This window comes from Microcebus murinus, chromosome 15 (genome assembly GCF_040939455.1).
Source record: "Microcebus murinus isolate Inina chromosome 15, M.murinus_Inina_mat1.0, whole genome shotgun sequence".
NCBI lineage: Eukaryota > Metazoa > Chordata > Mammalia > Primates > Cheirogaleidae > Microcebus > Microcebus murinus.
Window position 1 is genome coordinate 26112391 of NC_134118.1, and position 14451 is coordinate 26126841.

At 40.6% G+C, this 14451-nt stretch overlaps 1 protein-coding gene across 1 annotated transcript; it reads left to right on the forward strand.

Annotated features, from left to right (window-relative positions):
- Window positions 1–269: 269 nt before the first annotated feature.
- Window positions 270–12037, forward strand: ZSCAN9 (zinc finger and SCAN domain containing 9). The gene is made up of 3 exons (XM_012742105.2): window positions 270–1098; window positions 1280–1427; window positions 7507–12037. Exons 1-3 carry the CDS (start codon window positions 679–681, stop codon window positions 8121–8123), a joined length of 1185 nt encoding a protein of 394 aa, XP_012597559.1. The 5' UTR covers window positions 270–678; the 3' UTR covers window positions 8124–12037.
- Window positions 12038–14451: the final 2414 nt, after the last annotated feature.

Consider the following 14451-nt stretch of genomic DNA (forward strand, 5'->3'; position numbering starts at 1 on the left):
GATTGAAAGAAGATAAAAAATTGACACAAGGTTATACAATTTGCAAATGTTAGAGCCAGGATAAAACCCAGGTCTGGGTTTTATTGAAAACCTAGGCCGGGTGCGGTGGCTCACGCCTGTAATCCTAGCACTCTGGGAGGCTGAGGTGAGCGGATTGCTCGAGGTCAGGAGTTGGAAACCAGCCTGAGCAAGAGGGAGACCCCGTCTCTACTATAAATAGAAAGAAATTAATTGGCCAACTAATATATATACAAAATGTTAGCTGGGCATGGTGGCGCATGGCTGTAGTCCCAGCTACTCGGAAGGCTGAGGCAGGAGGATTGCTTGAGCCCAGGAGTTTGAGGTTGCTGTGAGCTAGGCTGATGCCACGGCACTCACTAGCCTGGGCAACAAAGTGAGACTCTGTCTCAAAAAAAAAAGAAAACCTATGCTCTTTGCACATGATGATCATATATTTTTCCATAATTTCCATCCTTTGGTCAAGGATGGAAAGTCACTTTACTTTCAGTGAATAGCTTTAGAGTATATGATAGTTTCTTACATTATCAGTTTCTGTCATTAGCTATTACCATTTTTCTTTATAAATAATTATTTTTACTGCTTAGCAGGAGCCTCTAAGTGTGTGTCTTGAAACATAGCTCTAACTAGACGGTACCTTTAAAGCTTTTCAAGGCCAAGATGAATACAGGTTTAAAGGAGGTTTTATCCCTGGACATTCATGTTCCTGAGGTATGGGAAGAGTGTCTGACAATGAAAATGGAGGCAGAAGGTCACCTTCAAAAGCAGGAATACAGACTGAAACGCAATAATCCACTGGCAAGGGAAATCTTCCGAAGGCACTTTCGGCAACTCTGCTACCAGGAGACCCCTGGACCAAGAGAGGCTCTTACCCGACTCCAGGAACTTTGCTACCAGTGGTTGAGGCCACATGTGAGCACAAAGGAGCAGATTTTGGATCTGCTGGTACTGGAGCAGTTCCTGTCCATCCTGCCCAAGGAGCTCCAGGGCTGGGTGAGGGAACATTGTCCAGAAAGTGGGGAAGAGGCTGTGATTTTGCTGGAGGATCTGGAGAGAGAGCTCGATGAACCACAACATGAGGTAGGAAGCGAGATTTGTTAGGGAAAGACGTATATGGGTACACCAAGGACCCTTGTTTCCTCTGCTTTGTATCCCCTTGATATTGTAATAAAATACCCTCCTTCTTGCTTTCTTCTTTCTGGGAATTGTTTCTTCAAACAGTTAATTTTTCAGAAGTCAAATCTTGTCTCTTTGTCCCCAGATGGTAGCTCACAGACACAGACAAGAAGTCCTCTCTAAAGACATAGTGCCTCTAGGAGAGCAGACATCACTGAGCCTACAGTGCCAGCCTAAGGAACCCCAGCTCCCATGTGACCCTGCTCAGGAAGCCCATCCTATTGGAGAGACAGGTGAGGGACAGATTTTATATGATGTTGAACGTATTTCACCTAGTCAAGCAAAAACAAACAAAAATGCAGAGCTGGAGCAACGGGATCCAAAGACTCCTTACCAAATAGCAGCAATGTTCAATGCTTTTGAGTGCCTAGTGTGCCCATTTTTGTCCCCTCCCCCTGCATGCAGCATTCCCTTGAATACCATCTGGAAGCCCTCAGGACTTCTGACACATGGTATATTACGAAGGCTTTCAGGAATCACTGTGGAATATAGTTTTAGAGATGGGCTTCAAGGTTTATAGTTTCAGATCATGGCCTCACCTTGTGAAGCTGCTTGTATTGGGCAGGTTACTTACCACTTGACCTCAGTTCCCTTACCTACAGAATGGGGTTGATAATAGTATTGTCTTTGTCTACTTGAGCTATCATAAAAGAATACCATACACTGGGTGGCTTTAGAACAGAAATTTATTTTCTCACTTTTCTGAAGGCTGGAAGTCTAAGGTGCCATTAGGTTTGGTTTTCGATGAGGCCTCTATTCCTGTCTTGTAGATAGCTGTTATCTTCCTCTTTCCTTTGTGTAGGTACGGGGGCAGGGGGGGGAATTCTAGTGTCTGTTTCTCTTCTTTTTTATTTTTTTGACTTTGTTGCCTGGGCTAGAGTGCCATGGCATCAGCCTAGCTCACAGCAACCTCAAACTCCTGGGCTCGAGCAGTCCTTCTGTCTCAGCCTTCCTAGTAGCTGGGACTACAGGCATGCTCCACCATGCCCAGCTAACTTTTTCTATATATTTTTAGTTAGCTAATTAATTTCTTTCTATTTTTAGTAGAGATGGGGTCTTGCTCAGGCTGGTTTTGAACTCCTGACTTTGAGCAATCCGCCTGCCTTGGCCTCACAGAGTGCTAGGATTACAGACGTGATCCTACAGGTACGCCCAGCCTGTTCCTCTTCTTATAAGGACACCAGTCCTATCAGATTGAGACTTCACCTTATGACCTCATTTAACCTTTATTACCTCCCTAAAGTCCCTGTCTCCAAATATTTTCACATTGAGGGTAAAACATATAAACTGTGCTCCCTCAACATGTAAATTCTGAGGAAACGCAATTGAGTCCATAACAAGTATGTACCTCAGAACTTGTGACCATCAAATACAATTTATGAAAAGCACTTGGTGTGCATTCTGATTAATACATGTTAACTGTTCTTATCACAAATCATGCCAGTTTGGGTTCATACTTACAGTAGAAAGATATGAGATATACATAGTAGGCAGCAGATTATATAGGAGAATCCAGTGGAATCAGATCTTGCCATTTCCTTGTTTGTAAACTTAGTTGTGGCAGTGGCCGCCCTTGTGTATATAGTACTGGGCACTTGAGGCTGAGTCAGCTGACTTCCCATTCTAGCTGTCCCTGCAAGAATTGGCTCCAGCTCCCAATTTCCCACACATAACATCACGCCTCTTACTGACTTTTCGTTAACCTTCTGACAATCCGTCTACAGCAGGGTTCTACTCTGCTGTTTTTAATTTCACATCACCCCCCATATGTGTCAAAGCCACAACTTCCCTTGCTTCTCTGCCTCTAGCCTCTATGTCATCTGCCCTAGCAATCATAGTTATCATTTCTCTTACATGGAACACATCTTGTGATTAAAGTGTATGTGTTGAGTAAATTCCATGCACACAGTAGACCTTCCCCTGGTCCTATGACCTCATCAGATTAAAATTCCTTCTGTTTTTCTCCTTTATGAGCATCTTTTCAGTCAGTTCCTTTCTTTCTTCTTTCTCTTCCTATGAACTTGGACTTTTCATTCTCCAGCAATTTTCTCCTTTCTTCTATCTTCCAAACTGCATCTAGAACTCTGTTGAGAACCCCCTTTTCCAGGAAGCACATCTAAGTTCATCCACATATCCCCCCATTTATCCATCTATCCATTCATTCATTCAATAAATATTTATTAAGCTACCGGTAAGTACCCAAAGGGCACTAGCAGATTGGAGAGTTTTCCCTATAGGATATCAGTGTGGGTGTGTGTTAGAAATTCAGGAAAAGCCACTGTTATAAAGCAACATAGTAAATGTTTGAGATTACAAGGACCAAATTTAAGTTCCAGCTCTTCAGCTTTTTAGCCAAGCAATATTTAAAGTTATTTTATATCACTGAGTTTGAGTTTCTTTTTAAGTTCATACTAATTGTAAAAAATCTAAATAATATAGAAGTTTATATATTGAAAAATGAAAGTTCTCCAAATCTTACTTTCTAGGGATAACTACTCTTATCAATGTGCTGTGTGTTTTCCAGACTTTTTTCTATATAGGGAGTCTTTATATATATATACATACATACCTATTTTTTTCCCCTACAGTTCTCTAAAGAGGTGAGATAATAATATCAAGGGGTTTTGTGGTGAGTCAGTTTGATAATATATATAAAAGTACTTTATAGGTCATGAAGGTTATATAAATAGTAATTATTAAAAAGTGGAAGGCCGGGCGCGGTGGCTCACGCCTGTAATCCTAGCACTCTGGGAGGCCGAGGCGGGCAGATTGCTCAAGGTCAGGAGTTCAAAACCAGCCTGAGCGAGACCTCGTCTCTACCATAAAAAAAAATAGAAAGAAATTAATTGGCCAACTAATATATATAATATAAAAATCAGCCGGGCATGGTGGCTCGTGCCTGTAGTCCCAGCTACTCGGGAGGCTGAGGCAGCAGGATCGCTTGAGCCCAGGAGTTTGAGGTTGCTGTGAGCTAGGCTGACGCCACGGCACTCACTCTAGCCTAGGCAAGAAAGCGAGACTCTGTCTCAAAAAAAAAAAAAAAAAAAAAGTGGAGCCAGGCGTGGTGGCTCACGCTTGTAATCCTAGCATTCTGGGAGGCCGAGGCAGGTGGATTGCTCAAGGTCAGGAGTTCAAAACCAGCCTGAGCGAGACCCTGTCTCTACTATAAAAATAGAAAGAAATTAATTGGCCAACTAATATATATATATAAAATTAGCCGGGCATGGTGGCGTGTGCCTGTAGTCCCAGCTACTCGGGATTGCTTGAGCCCAGGAGTTTGAGGTTGCTGTGAGCTAGGCTGACACCACGGCACTCACTCTAGCCTGGGCAACAAAGCGAGACTCTGTCTCAAAAAAAAAATAAAAATAAAAAGTGGAGGCTGTATGTGGTAATTCACATCTGTAATCCCAGCACTTTGGGAGACCAAGTGGGAGAATGTTTGAGGCCAAGAGTTTGAGACAAGCCTGGGCAACATAATGAGACTCTGTCCCTACAAAAAAAATTTTTAAATTAGCTAGGCGTGGTGGTACACACCTGTAGTCCTAGCTACTTGAGAGGCTGAGGTGGGAGGATAGCTTGAACTCAAGGGTTTGAGGTTACAGGGAGCTGTGTTCATGCTGCTGTGCTCCAATCTAGGTCACAGAGCAAGGTCTTGTCTCAAAAAAAAAAAAAAAAAAGGTGGGAAATGTTTTATTTTAGTTTTACATTCTACTCAGTTCCCATATATAGTTCAGATTCAATACGAAATTTGGACATAAGGGCAGTACTGATCCCCATTTGGCCCATCTCTTTTCTGTAGGCAAATTTTTGTTTTGCAAACCAGTTGTTATCCCCCAGCTAAAAGGAGGAGAACCACGGCCTAACAACAGAGGAGTCCTATGAGGTACCTATTCTGGTGTGTGAGGGACAATACAGTTAGATGTGGGAGAAAGAGACTGCTGTTTTGGTCAGAAGAGGAGGTCAGGATCTGTTTTGGGGGGGGCTTTTTGTAGGTTGCAAGGTAGAGTCATACCTGGGGAGCATGAAACACCCCAAGGATACTGTAGTAGCTGCTTTCTAGTGTTTAGACAATTTGGGTCTGTTTCTCTCCGTTTTTACCTTTGACTTCCCCCAGCAGAGTCTGGTGTGGTTGGCTGGATACTCTCCAGTATAAACCAATCCTGTGGGTCAGTTTTTGCCTCAGGTGCCAGTCCCTGGGTCAATCAGTTGAGGCCATGGCAGTAGAATTGGCCTTTTATTCAATCTATTCCTTTTTATTCATTCATTCATTCATTCAACAGTTATTGTTCGAGTAACTACTGTATGCCAGGAATGATTCTCAGGGAATAAGAAGGAAGATCTTGTTCTCATGGAGATAGATTGTAGCAAGAAGGAGACAATAATAAACATAAAAATAAGGAGATGATATAGTATGTTAAAAGGTGTTGAGTGCTATGGAATAAAGGAAAAATAAAACAGGATAAGGGAGATTGAGTGCTATGGATAAGTCAAGAAGATTGTGGTATTAAAGAGAAGAATTAAAATAGCCCTTATTGAGATGGTGAGTTAAGGAAAACTTGAAGGAAGTGAGAGAGTGAGCTATGTTATTATTTGAGCACTAGAGCAAAGGCCTTGTGGTGGAAATACACCTTGGATAGTTGTGGATTTGAAAGTCATAGTACAGTAGTCCCTCCTTATCTGCAATAGATACATTCTAATAACACCAGTGAATACCTGAAACTTAGGATAATACCAAACCCTATATACTGTGTTTTTTCTTATACATACTTATGACAAAATTTAATTTATAAATTAGGCATAGTAAGAGATTAGTAACAACAATAATAAAGTAGAACAATTATAACAATATGCCAACATCACTACCCTTGCACTTTGGGTGATGATTAAGTAAATAAGAGGTACTTGAAGATAAGCACTGTGATACCATGACAGTCAATCTGATAAGTGGTATGGGTACTAAGTAACTAATGGTCAGGCAGCATATACAGTATAGATATGCTAGGCAAAGGAAGGATTCACATTTTGGGTGGGATGCAGCTGGATGGCACAAGATTTCATCACACTATTCAGAATGGTGCACAATTTAAAACTCAGGAACTATTTATTTCTGGAATCATCCACTTAATTTTTTCTATTTCAAAATATTAAAGGGAGTACACGTGTTTGTTTTTTTGGGTTTTTGTTTGTTTGTTTGAGACAGAGTCTCGGTTTGTTGACCAGGCTAGAGTGAGTGCCATGGCGTCAGCCTAGCTCACTGCAACCTCAAACTCCTGGGCTAAAGCAATTCTGCTGCCTCAGGCTCCCGAGTAGCTGGGACCACAGGCATGTGCCACCATGCCTGGCTAATTTTTTGTATATATATTAGTTGGCCAATTAATTTCTTTCTATTTATAGTAGATACAGGGTCTCCCTCTTGCTCAGGCTGGTTTCGAACTCCTGACCTCAAGCAATCCACCGCCTCAGCCTCCCAGGGTGCTACGATTACAGGTGTGAGCCACCTCGCCTGGCCAGTACAAGTGTTTTTGTTATACATGGATGAATTGTATAATGCTGAAGTCAGGGTTTTTAGTGCGTACCTCACCAAAGTAGTGTACATTGTACCAGATAGGTAAGTTTTTAATCCCTCACCCCCCCATCAGCCCCCTTCTTGGTTTCTGATGTCCTTTATACCACTATATGACCTTGTATACCCATCATTTAGCTGCCACTTGTTAGTAAGAACATGTGGTATTTGGTTTTTCATTCCTTAGACACTTCACTTACGATAGTGTTCTCTAGTTTCATCCAAGTTGCTACAAAAGACATTATTTCATTCCTTTTTAACTTTTTTATCATTTAATATTTTAGTTGATGGTTGACCATGGGTAACTGAAACTGCAGAAAACCACAGATAAGGGGAGATTACTGTATTGCCTGAAGCATCTAAAAGAGTACAAGCTTAATACTTGTTTCAGAAATGAATGAATGAATAAATATGTGAAGTAACTTCTTGGAAAGGATGACTTTGAGGCTCCTTACCTCAAAAGAGAGAGAGTTCTGAGGGTAAACTCCAGAGAAGCCAACCTGATCTTTATCCTTTCCTACCTATGAAGAAGTATAAAAAATTCTCCCAGCCTAAGTCTACATAGGGACAGACTGAGCTACATTTTGTCAAAGAGGGCAAACTTCCCTCATTACTTAGGGAAGGTGTTACCACACTAGCCCTTCTGTTTCTAACCCCCTTCCTATTCTATGATAAATATTTATAGACACAGTCACCTTCCCATAGGCCCAGGAAACAAGTGACATTTACCTAGTCTTTTTTTGTTTCAGATGAAATGACCAAGACTGAGGACAGAGAGTTGGTGCTAAGGAAAGACTGTCCTGAGATAGTAGAACCACATGGGAAAATATTTCATGAACAGACCTGGGAGGTATCACACCAGGATCCCCAACATGGAGAAGCTGGTGAATGTAAGGGTCTGATAGAGAGACAGTGGGGAAACCCCTTAGGAGAGGGGCAACACAGATGTGGTCAGTGTGGGAAGATCTTTGCTCAGAGCTCAAGTCTCATTCGACATCAAAGGATTCACACAGGAGAAAAACCCTATGAATGTAATGAGTGTGGGAAAACCTTCAGTCGGAGTTCCGGTCTTTTTAATCACCGAGGAATCCACAATACACAGAAACGGTACCACTGTAAGGAGTGTGGTAAGGCCTTCAGTCAGAGTGCAGGTCTCATCCAGCATCAGAGAATCCACAAGGGAGAAAAGCCCTATCAATGTAGCCAGTGTGATAAGAGCTATAGTCGGCGTTCATTTCTTATTGAGCATCAGAGAAGCCACACAGGAGAGCGACCTCACCAGTGCATTAAATGTGGGAAAAGCTTTAATCGCCACTGCAACCTCATCCGCCATCAGAAGATCCATACAGTGACTGAGCTAGTCTAGTCTTTGCTATGACCAAGTTTTCCAGATCACTGACCAAGTCATGTGGAGTAAGGTAAGGCTAGAAAATGCCTCTTTCTTCCTGTCTTCATTAAACTTGTTTCAAACAATTACTGACTATGGTCCAGGGACTTCTTAAGAGGAAAGTTTGGGTTTTTGGAAACTGCTGCATTCCCTTTTGTTGGTTTATCCCTTTCCTATTCTTAGGAGCCCTGTCCCTCTTATTTATTCTCTTTTAGATGGCTGCTAAGCCCTCCTAATAATGTAATAAATGGTACTACTAAAATCAACATGCCTGAAAGATCTGGTATCTGTGTTTTAATTCCCAAAGATAATGTAGAGCTCCACTGATGTCTTATAATAAATGGGTCTTTGGTGTTGCCTGTTAACCAGTGTTTACACTCTTAACACCTTTTCTGCCTTATTGCTTCCCTCTGACACCTGTGAGACTCTCCCTTGGAATAGCAACCAGCATTGGCTGAGTGCTTCACTGTTTGCTGAGTGTGTCCATTACTTAACCACGGTTGTTCCTCCACAACTACACAGGGAAGTAGTCATTATCATTACTCCCTTTTACAAATGAGGAGTCTTAAGGCTTAGAAAATCGAAGCATCAGAGGCAAGGCTTAAACTCTGAACTTTTACTTTTAGTAACCCTTTTATTTTGGATTAATTTTAGACTTATAAAAAAGTTGCAAAGAGTTCTCGTACACCCTTCACCCATCTTCCCCTAATGTTAATGTGTAACATTACATCTCTTTAGTTAAACCCTTAGCTTTTGACTCCAAATCCCAATCTCTTTTTTTTTTTTTTTCTTTCTTTTTTTAAGACAGAGTCTTGCTTTGTTGCCCCGGGCTAGAATACGGTGGTGTCATAGCTTACTACAACCCTTGCCATGTATCAGACTGGCATAAATTTAAGTGAATGTGTACTTATTGTTCAGGCTGTTGGAAAACAAGCTGTCTCATTCATTGCTGGTGGGTGTATAACTTGGTTAAAATACCGATGGAAGGCAATATAGCAATATCTATCAAGAATATGCATATACCCTTTGGACTGGCAATCTTACTTTTCACTGGGCAATATGATGGATATACAAGATGATTCATTGCATATTCATTGCACAGTTTAGCAATAGCAAATACTGGAAACAACATAAATGTTCATCAGTAGGAACTGGCTAAGTATTTAGGGTACATCTGTATAATGGAATACCAAGGAACTAAAAGGTAACTCTATTTCTCAATGTGAAAAGATCTCCAAGATACAGTAAAAGAAAAGAGCAAGATGTGGAAAAATGGGAATAATACGCTACCTTTTGTGTAAAAAAAGGAGGGGAATTAAAAATATATTCACTTATGTATTAATATAAAGAAACTCTGAAATGGTACTCTGGAAAAATTTTACAATGGTTATGAGTGTGGAAAATGAAAATACAGGGGACAGAGAGAAGTTTTCACTGTATATATTTATTGATGTTTGAACTAGGTGAATGTCATGGCCCGTTTACAGGACGGAGGATGAACACAGAACACAAAACAAAAATGCAGAACATACAAAAAACCCCCACAGACACACATACAGACGGTTGACTTGAGTAATAATACACTGGATCAGTTTTATTTTTGTACTCTAAAAATTTAAAGTTAGTTCCTTGTATGTAACTACTCAGGCATTTCAGCAATGGCCATAAATTCTGGAATATGTGGCCTGAGGGAAGCAGATGGCATAGATCACCTACCGAGTTTAGCAAGGAAGGGCAAGATAGCCACAGGGCATTTCTCATCCCCAACTTCTCTTAGGGTGATCCCCTAAGATCTTGGGCTAATCCCCGGCCACTGTACATGGCTTAGGTTGCCCCTCCCTTGAGGGGTCTCACCCGTCATTGACTAACCAGCCATCTTATGGGGGTCAAGCAGCAATCACAGGAACAATGTGTTTATCGTGTGGCCTCCAGACCCCCATTGCCATGGGGCTGGACAGCTCTTGCTTACTTGCAGCTCAGGTCCTTTGTTATGCCTCTAGGCAACAGCCTTGTTTATCACAAGGACCTTGCCTGGAGCACATTGCTTTTAAATGCTCTGGGCAGAACACATACATTACTCACTAAATTTAATTCTTAAACTAGGAAAATATATGTCAGTCCCCTGCAGTGAATGTATTACCAATACACATTTTTTGTTTGTTTCTTTAGAGACAAGGTCTCACTCTGTCACCCAGGCTGGAGAGCAGTGACATGAGCACAGCTCTCTATAACCTTGTATGCCTAGTCTAAAGCAACCCTCCTGCCTGGCCTCCCAAAGTACTGGTATTACAAGCCTGAGCCACTGTGCCCAGCCCAATACAACATTTTTTAAAATTAAAAAATATAGAAATTTACAGAATGGATGGAAGAATATAAAAAATAAATGAACTTTCAAAGAGAAACTATCAATAAAATAAAAATATTAATACATTGGGAACAGATCTATAATAGAGACACAAACACGTCCTACACATAAGAAAAAGAACAACAAGCACATAAAAAAAGCATAGGACATACACAAACAATTCACAAAAAAGAAATAACATTAAAAATTTTTAAAGTATAAAACTATTCAAACTCATTCATGGATGATAAATTCAAATCAAAACTTTAATTGATAGAATAAGCAACGAATAAAGCATTTGACATTACTCAATTGGCAAGGCTATGAGGGAAACAGGCACTCTTGTATAATGTCACAGTGAGACAAGTTGAGAGGCAGTAGTAGAGTACACTAGTTTTGGAGCCTGGCTCTATGGGTATGAATGTTGGATGTATAAACTCTGGCAAGTTATTTTTTCTGTGTCCCAGTTTAATCATTCATAAAATATGGATTATGATATATCTCATAAATCTGTTGAGAGGATTAAAACATGTAATCCAGGTAAAGCACTTAATGCCTGGTACAGAGTATGCACTCAATAAATATTAATAATCACCATTTGGCTGGGCATGGTGGTGTGCACCTGTAGTCCCAGCAAAGCTGGAGACTGAGGCAGGAAGATCACTTGAACCCAGGAGTTGAAGTCCAGCCTGGGCAACATAGCCAGACCACTCCTAGCTCTAAAAAAAAAAAAATCACTATTTGTATTACAACCAATATGAAAGGCATTTTGGCACTAGCTATCAAGAATTTTAACTGCACATATCCTTTGAACCATCCATTCCATATCTATATATCATGCAGAGAAAAGGAGAACAAAGCGTGGTTGAAGGTTTCAATTGGAAAATAAAACTTTCACATTTGTACTCTATAGTACAGACCATTCAATAAATCAGTTACACATTTATCTTACTTAATCCTTATAACTTGGCAAGATGCCTATCAGTTACCATTTGAGAATGTGTATTAGTTATCTATCAATGTTATACCAAACTACTTCAAAATTTAGTAGCTAATTTATTATCCATTAGTCTACAGGCCTTAGCTGAGTGATTCTAGCATGGGATCTCTGAGGAGGTTGCAGCCACTATGTTGGCTGAGGCAGCAGTCAGTCATTTGAAGGTTTAACTGGGGCTGGCGGATCTACTTTCAAAATGCGCTTTCAGTGACATGGCTGTTAGCAATAGGCGTCAGTTCCTCCGCATATTGGCCTATCAACAGGCTGCTTGAGTGTCCTCAAGACATGGTGGCTAGCTCCGTTAACAGTGAGTAATTCAAGAGTGAGAGCGAGGAAAAAGCTTTCCTTCTCATGACTTGACCTTGTAAATTGCATAGCATAGCATCGCTTTTCCCACAATTTCTTTTTTAGAAACCAATCCCTGGCCGGGCAGGTGGCTCACGCCTGTAATCCTAGCACTCTGGGAGGCCGAGGCGGGTGGATTGCTCAAGGTCAGGAGTTCGAAACCAGTCTGAGCAAGACCCCGTCTCTACTAAAAATAGAAAAAAACTAATTGACCAACTAAAAATATATATATTAAACACCTACTATGTGGTAGGATATATTTTAAATGCTTTGGATACATCAATTAACAAGACACACAAATGCCCCTGCCTTTCTGGAGTTTATCTTTCTAGATGAGGTCATCAAACAATAAACCTAATAAATAAGTAAATCATAAAATATGTTAGAAGGTAATAAAATGATATTTAAAAAACTGAACAGGCCAAGGGGAGGATCAGGAGTGCTAGTGTGTGAAGGACAGGTTGTACATTCAGTAAAAGTGGTTGAATTTCCATTCTTGTGATATTTTGTTTAGAAGAATGGTCTCCAGTTCTATCCAGATTAATATAAGAGGTCTTAGCTCACCATCTTTTTATAGCTGATTAATACTCCATGGTACTATACCACATTTTACCACACATGTGGTAATATACCACATTTTATTAATCCACTCATGTACTGATGGGCACTTGGATTGTTTCCACAGCTTTGCAATTGTGAATTTTGCTGCTATAAACATTTGAGTGCAGGTGTCTTTTTAATAGAATGTCTTTTTTTCCTTTGGATAAATACCCAGTAGTGGGGTTGCTGGAAAACAAACATCATATGTACTCACCATTAAATTGGAACTGATCGATCAACACTTATGTGCACACATGGAAGTGACATTCATAGGAAATCCAGCAGGTGGGAGGGGAGAGGACTGGATGAGTAAATTCACACAAGCGAGTACAATACACACTACCTGGGTGACGGACCCACTTACAGCTTTGACTCAAACTGTAAGAAAGCAATTTAGGCAACCAAATCGTTTGTACCCCCATAATATTCTGAAATAAAAAGATATATATATATATATATACACACACAAATAAAAATAAAAGTCTTAAAAAATAAGTAAATAAAGTGGTTGAAATAGACCTTATTGAAAGAATGGCATTTGAGTGGAGACTTAAAAAGAGGTAATAATCTAGCCAACTAGATTATTCTAAGAAGAGGAAATAGCTCGAGCAGAGGCCGTGAATGGGTATTTGCCTGTGTATACAAGAAACAAAGAAGCCAGTGTGGTTGGAACAGTGAGCTGGGGAAGAGGGATAGGAGGTGAAGTCAGAGAGGTTAACGGGGAGCCAGACTGTGTTAAGCCTTGTCCACTTTTGTAAGGGCTTGTGCTGTTAATTTTGGTGAAAATGGAAACCATTGCATGGTTTTAAGAGTGGAAGAATAGTGTATGTGATCTTACTTAGATTTTAAAAGGGTTACTATGAATGTTGAGAAGAGACTAAAGGGAGTAAGAGTAGAGGCAGAGATTCATTTGCAGTCTTCTGTAGTAATCGTGGGAGAGTAATAGTGGCTTGGATCAGGATGGCAACAGTGGAGGTGGTAAGAAATGACCAGCTTACCAAAAATGAAAATGTAGCATTTAAAAATAGAAAGTAGTTCTCAGGCTCTTCATGGGCAAAGACAATATCTTGCTCATCTTTAATTTCTTAGTGTCTGAGCACAAACATGACATAAACAATTGGGTTTGTTGAATGAATGGTTGTAAATATAAAACTTGTTTAGAAATAGGGAAAGGCTAGTATTTCTAGAAGCAGATATGCAAATGCTTTGTGTTCCAGTAGTTAAGTGTCAAGAAATTTTGATTTAATAATACAAAAGGGCCAGGTACGGTGGCTCTTGCCTGTAATCCTAGCACTCTGGGAGGCCGAGGGGGGCGGATTGCTTGAGATCAAGAGTTCGAAACCAGCCTGAGCAAGTGCGAGAATTAGCCGGGCATGGTGGCGCATGCCTCTAGTCCCAGCTACTCAAGAGGCTGAGGCAGGAGGATCGCTTGAGCCCAGCTGTTGAGGTTGCTGTGAGCTAGGCTGACGCCGTGACACTCACTTCTAGCCTGGGCAACAAAGTGAGACTGTCTCAAAAAAAAAAATAATAATAATACAAAAGAACAAGTTGACTCAATTTCCAGATTCACTCATTTAAAGAGGAAGTCTGCTGAGTGCTGAAGCTACAATGGAGAGCCAGTCTTAAGTATTGCCTAGCTCTCATATCTCTCAGCCCCATACCAGTCTTTCTATACTCTTTGCTATAAGCTGGTCTGGAAGGCTACAAACACCATTTCCCAGGCTCCCAATGACTATGGGCAGAATTGGTGGGCAACAAGAAAGGGAGAAAATGGCTAAAAGTTTTAATGCTTTAGTTAAAACCTGAAAATATAGTTATAGTTATTTTCTGACAATTGGAAAATTATGCAATGGATTATGTGTTTAAGAATTCACTCACACCAGCAAATTGGTTTCACTGATCAACACCTAAGTGTACATATAGGAATAACATTTATTGGATATTGGGCAGATGGGAGGGGGGAGGAGGGTATGGGTATATACATACATAATGAGTGCAATGTGCACCACATGGGGGATGGA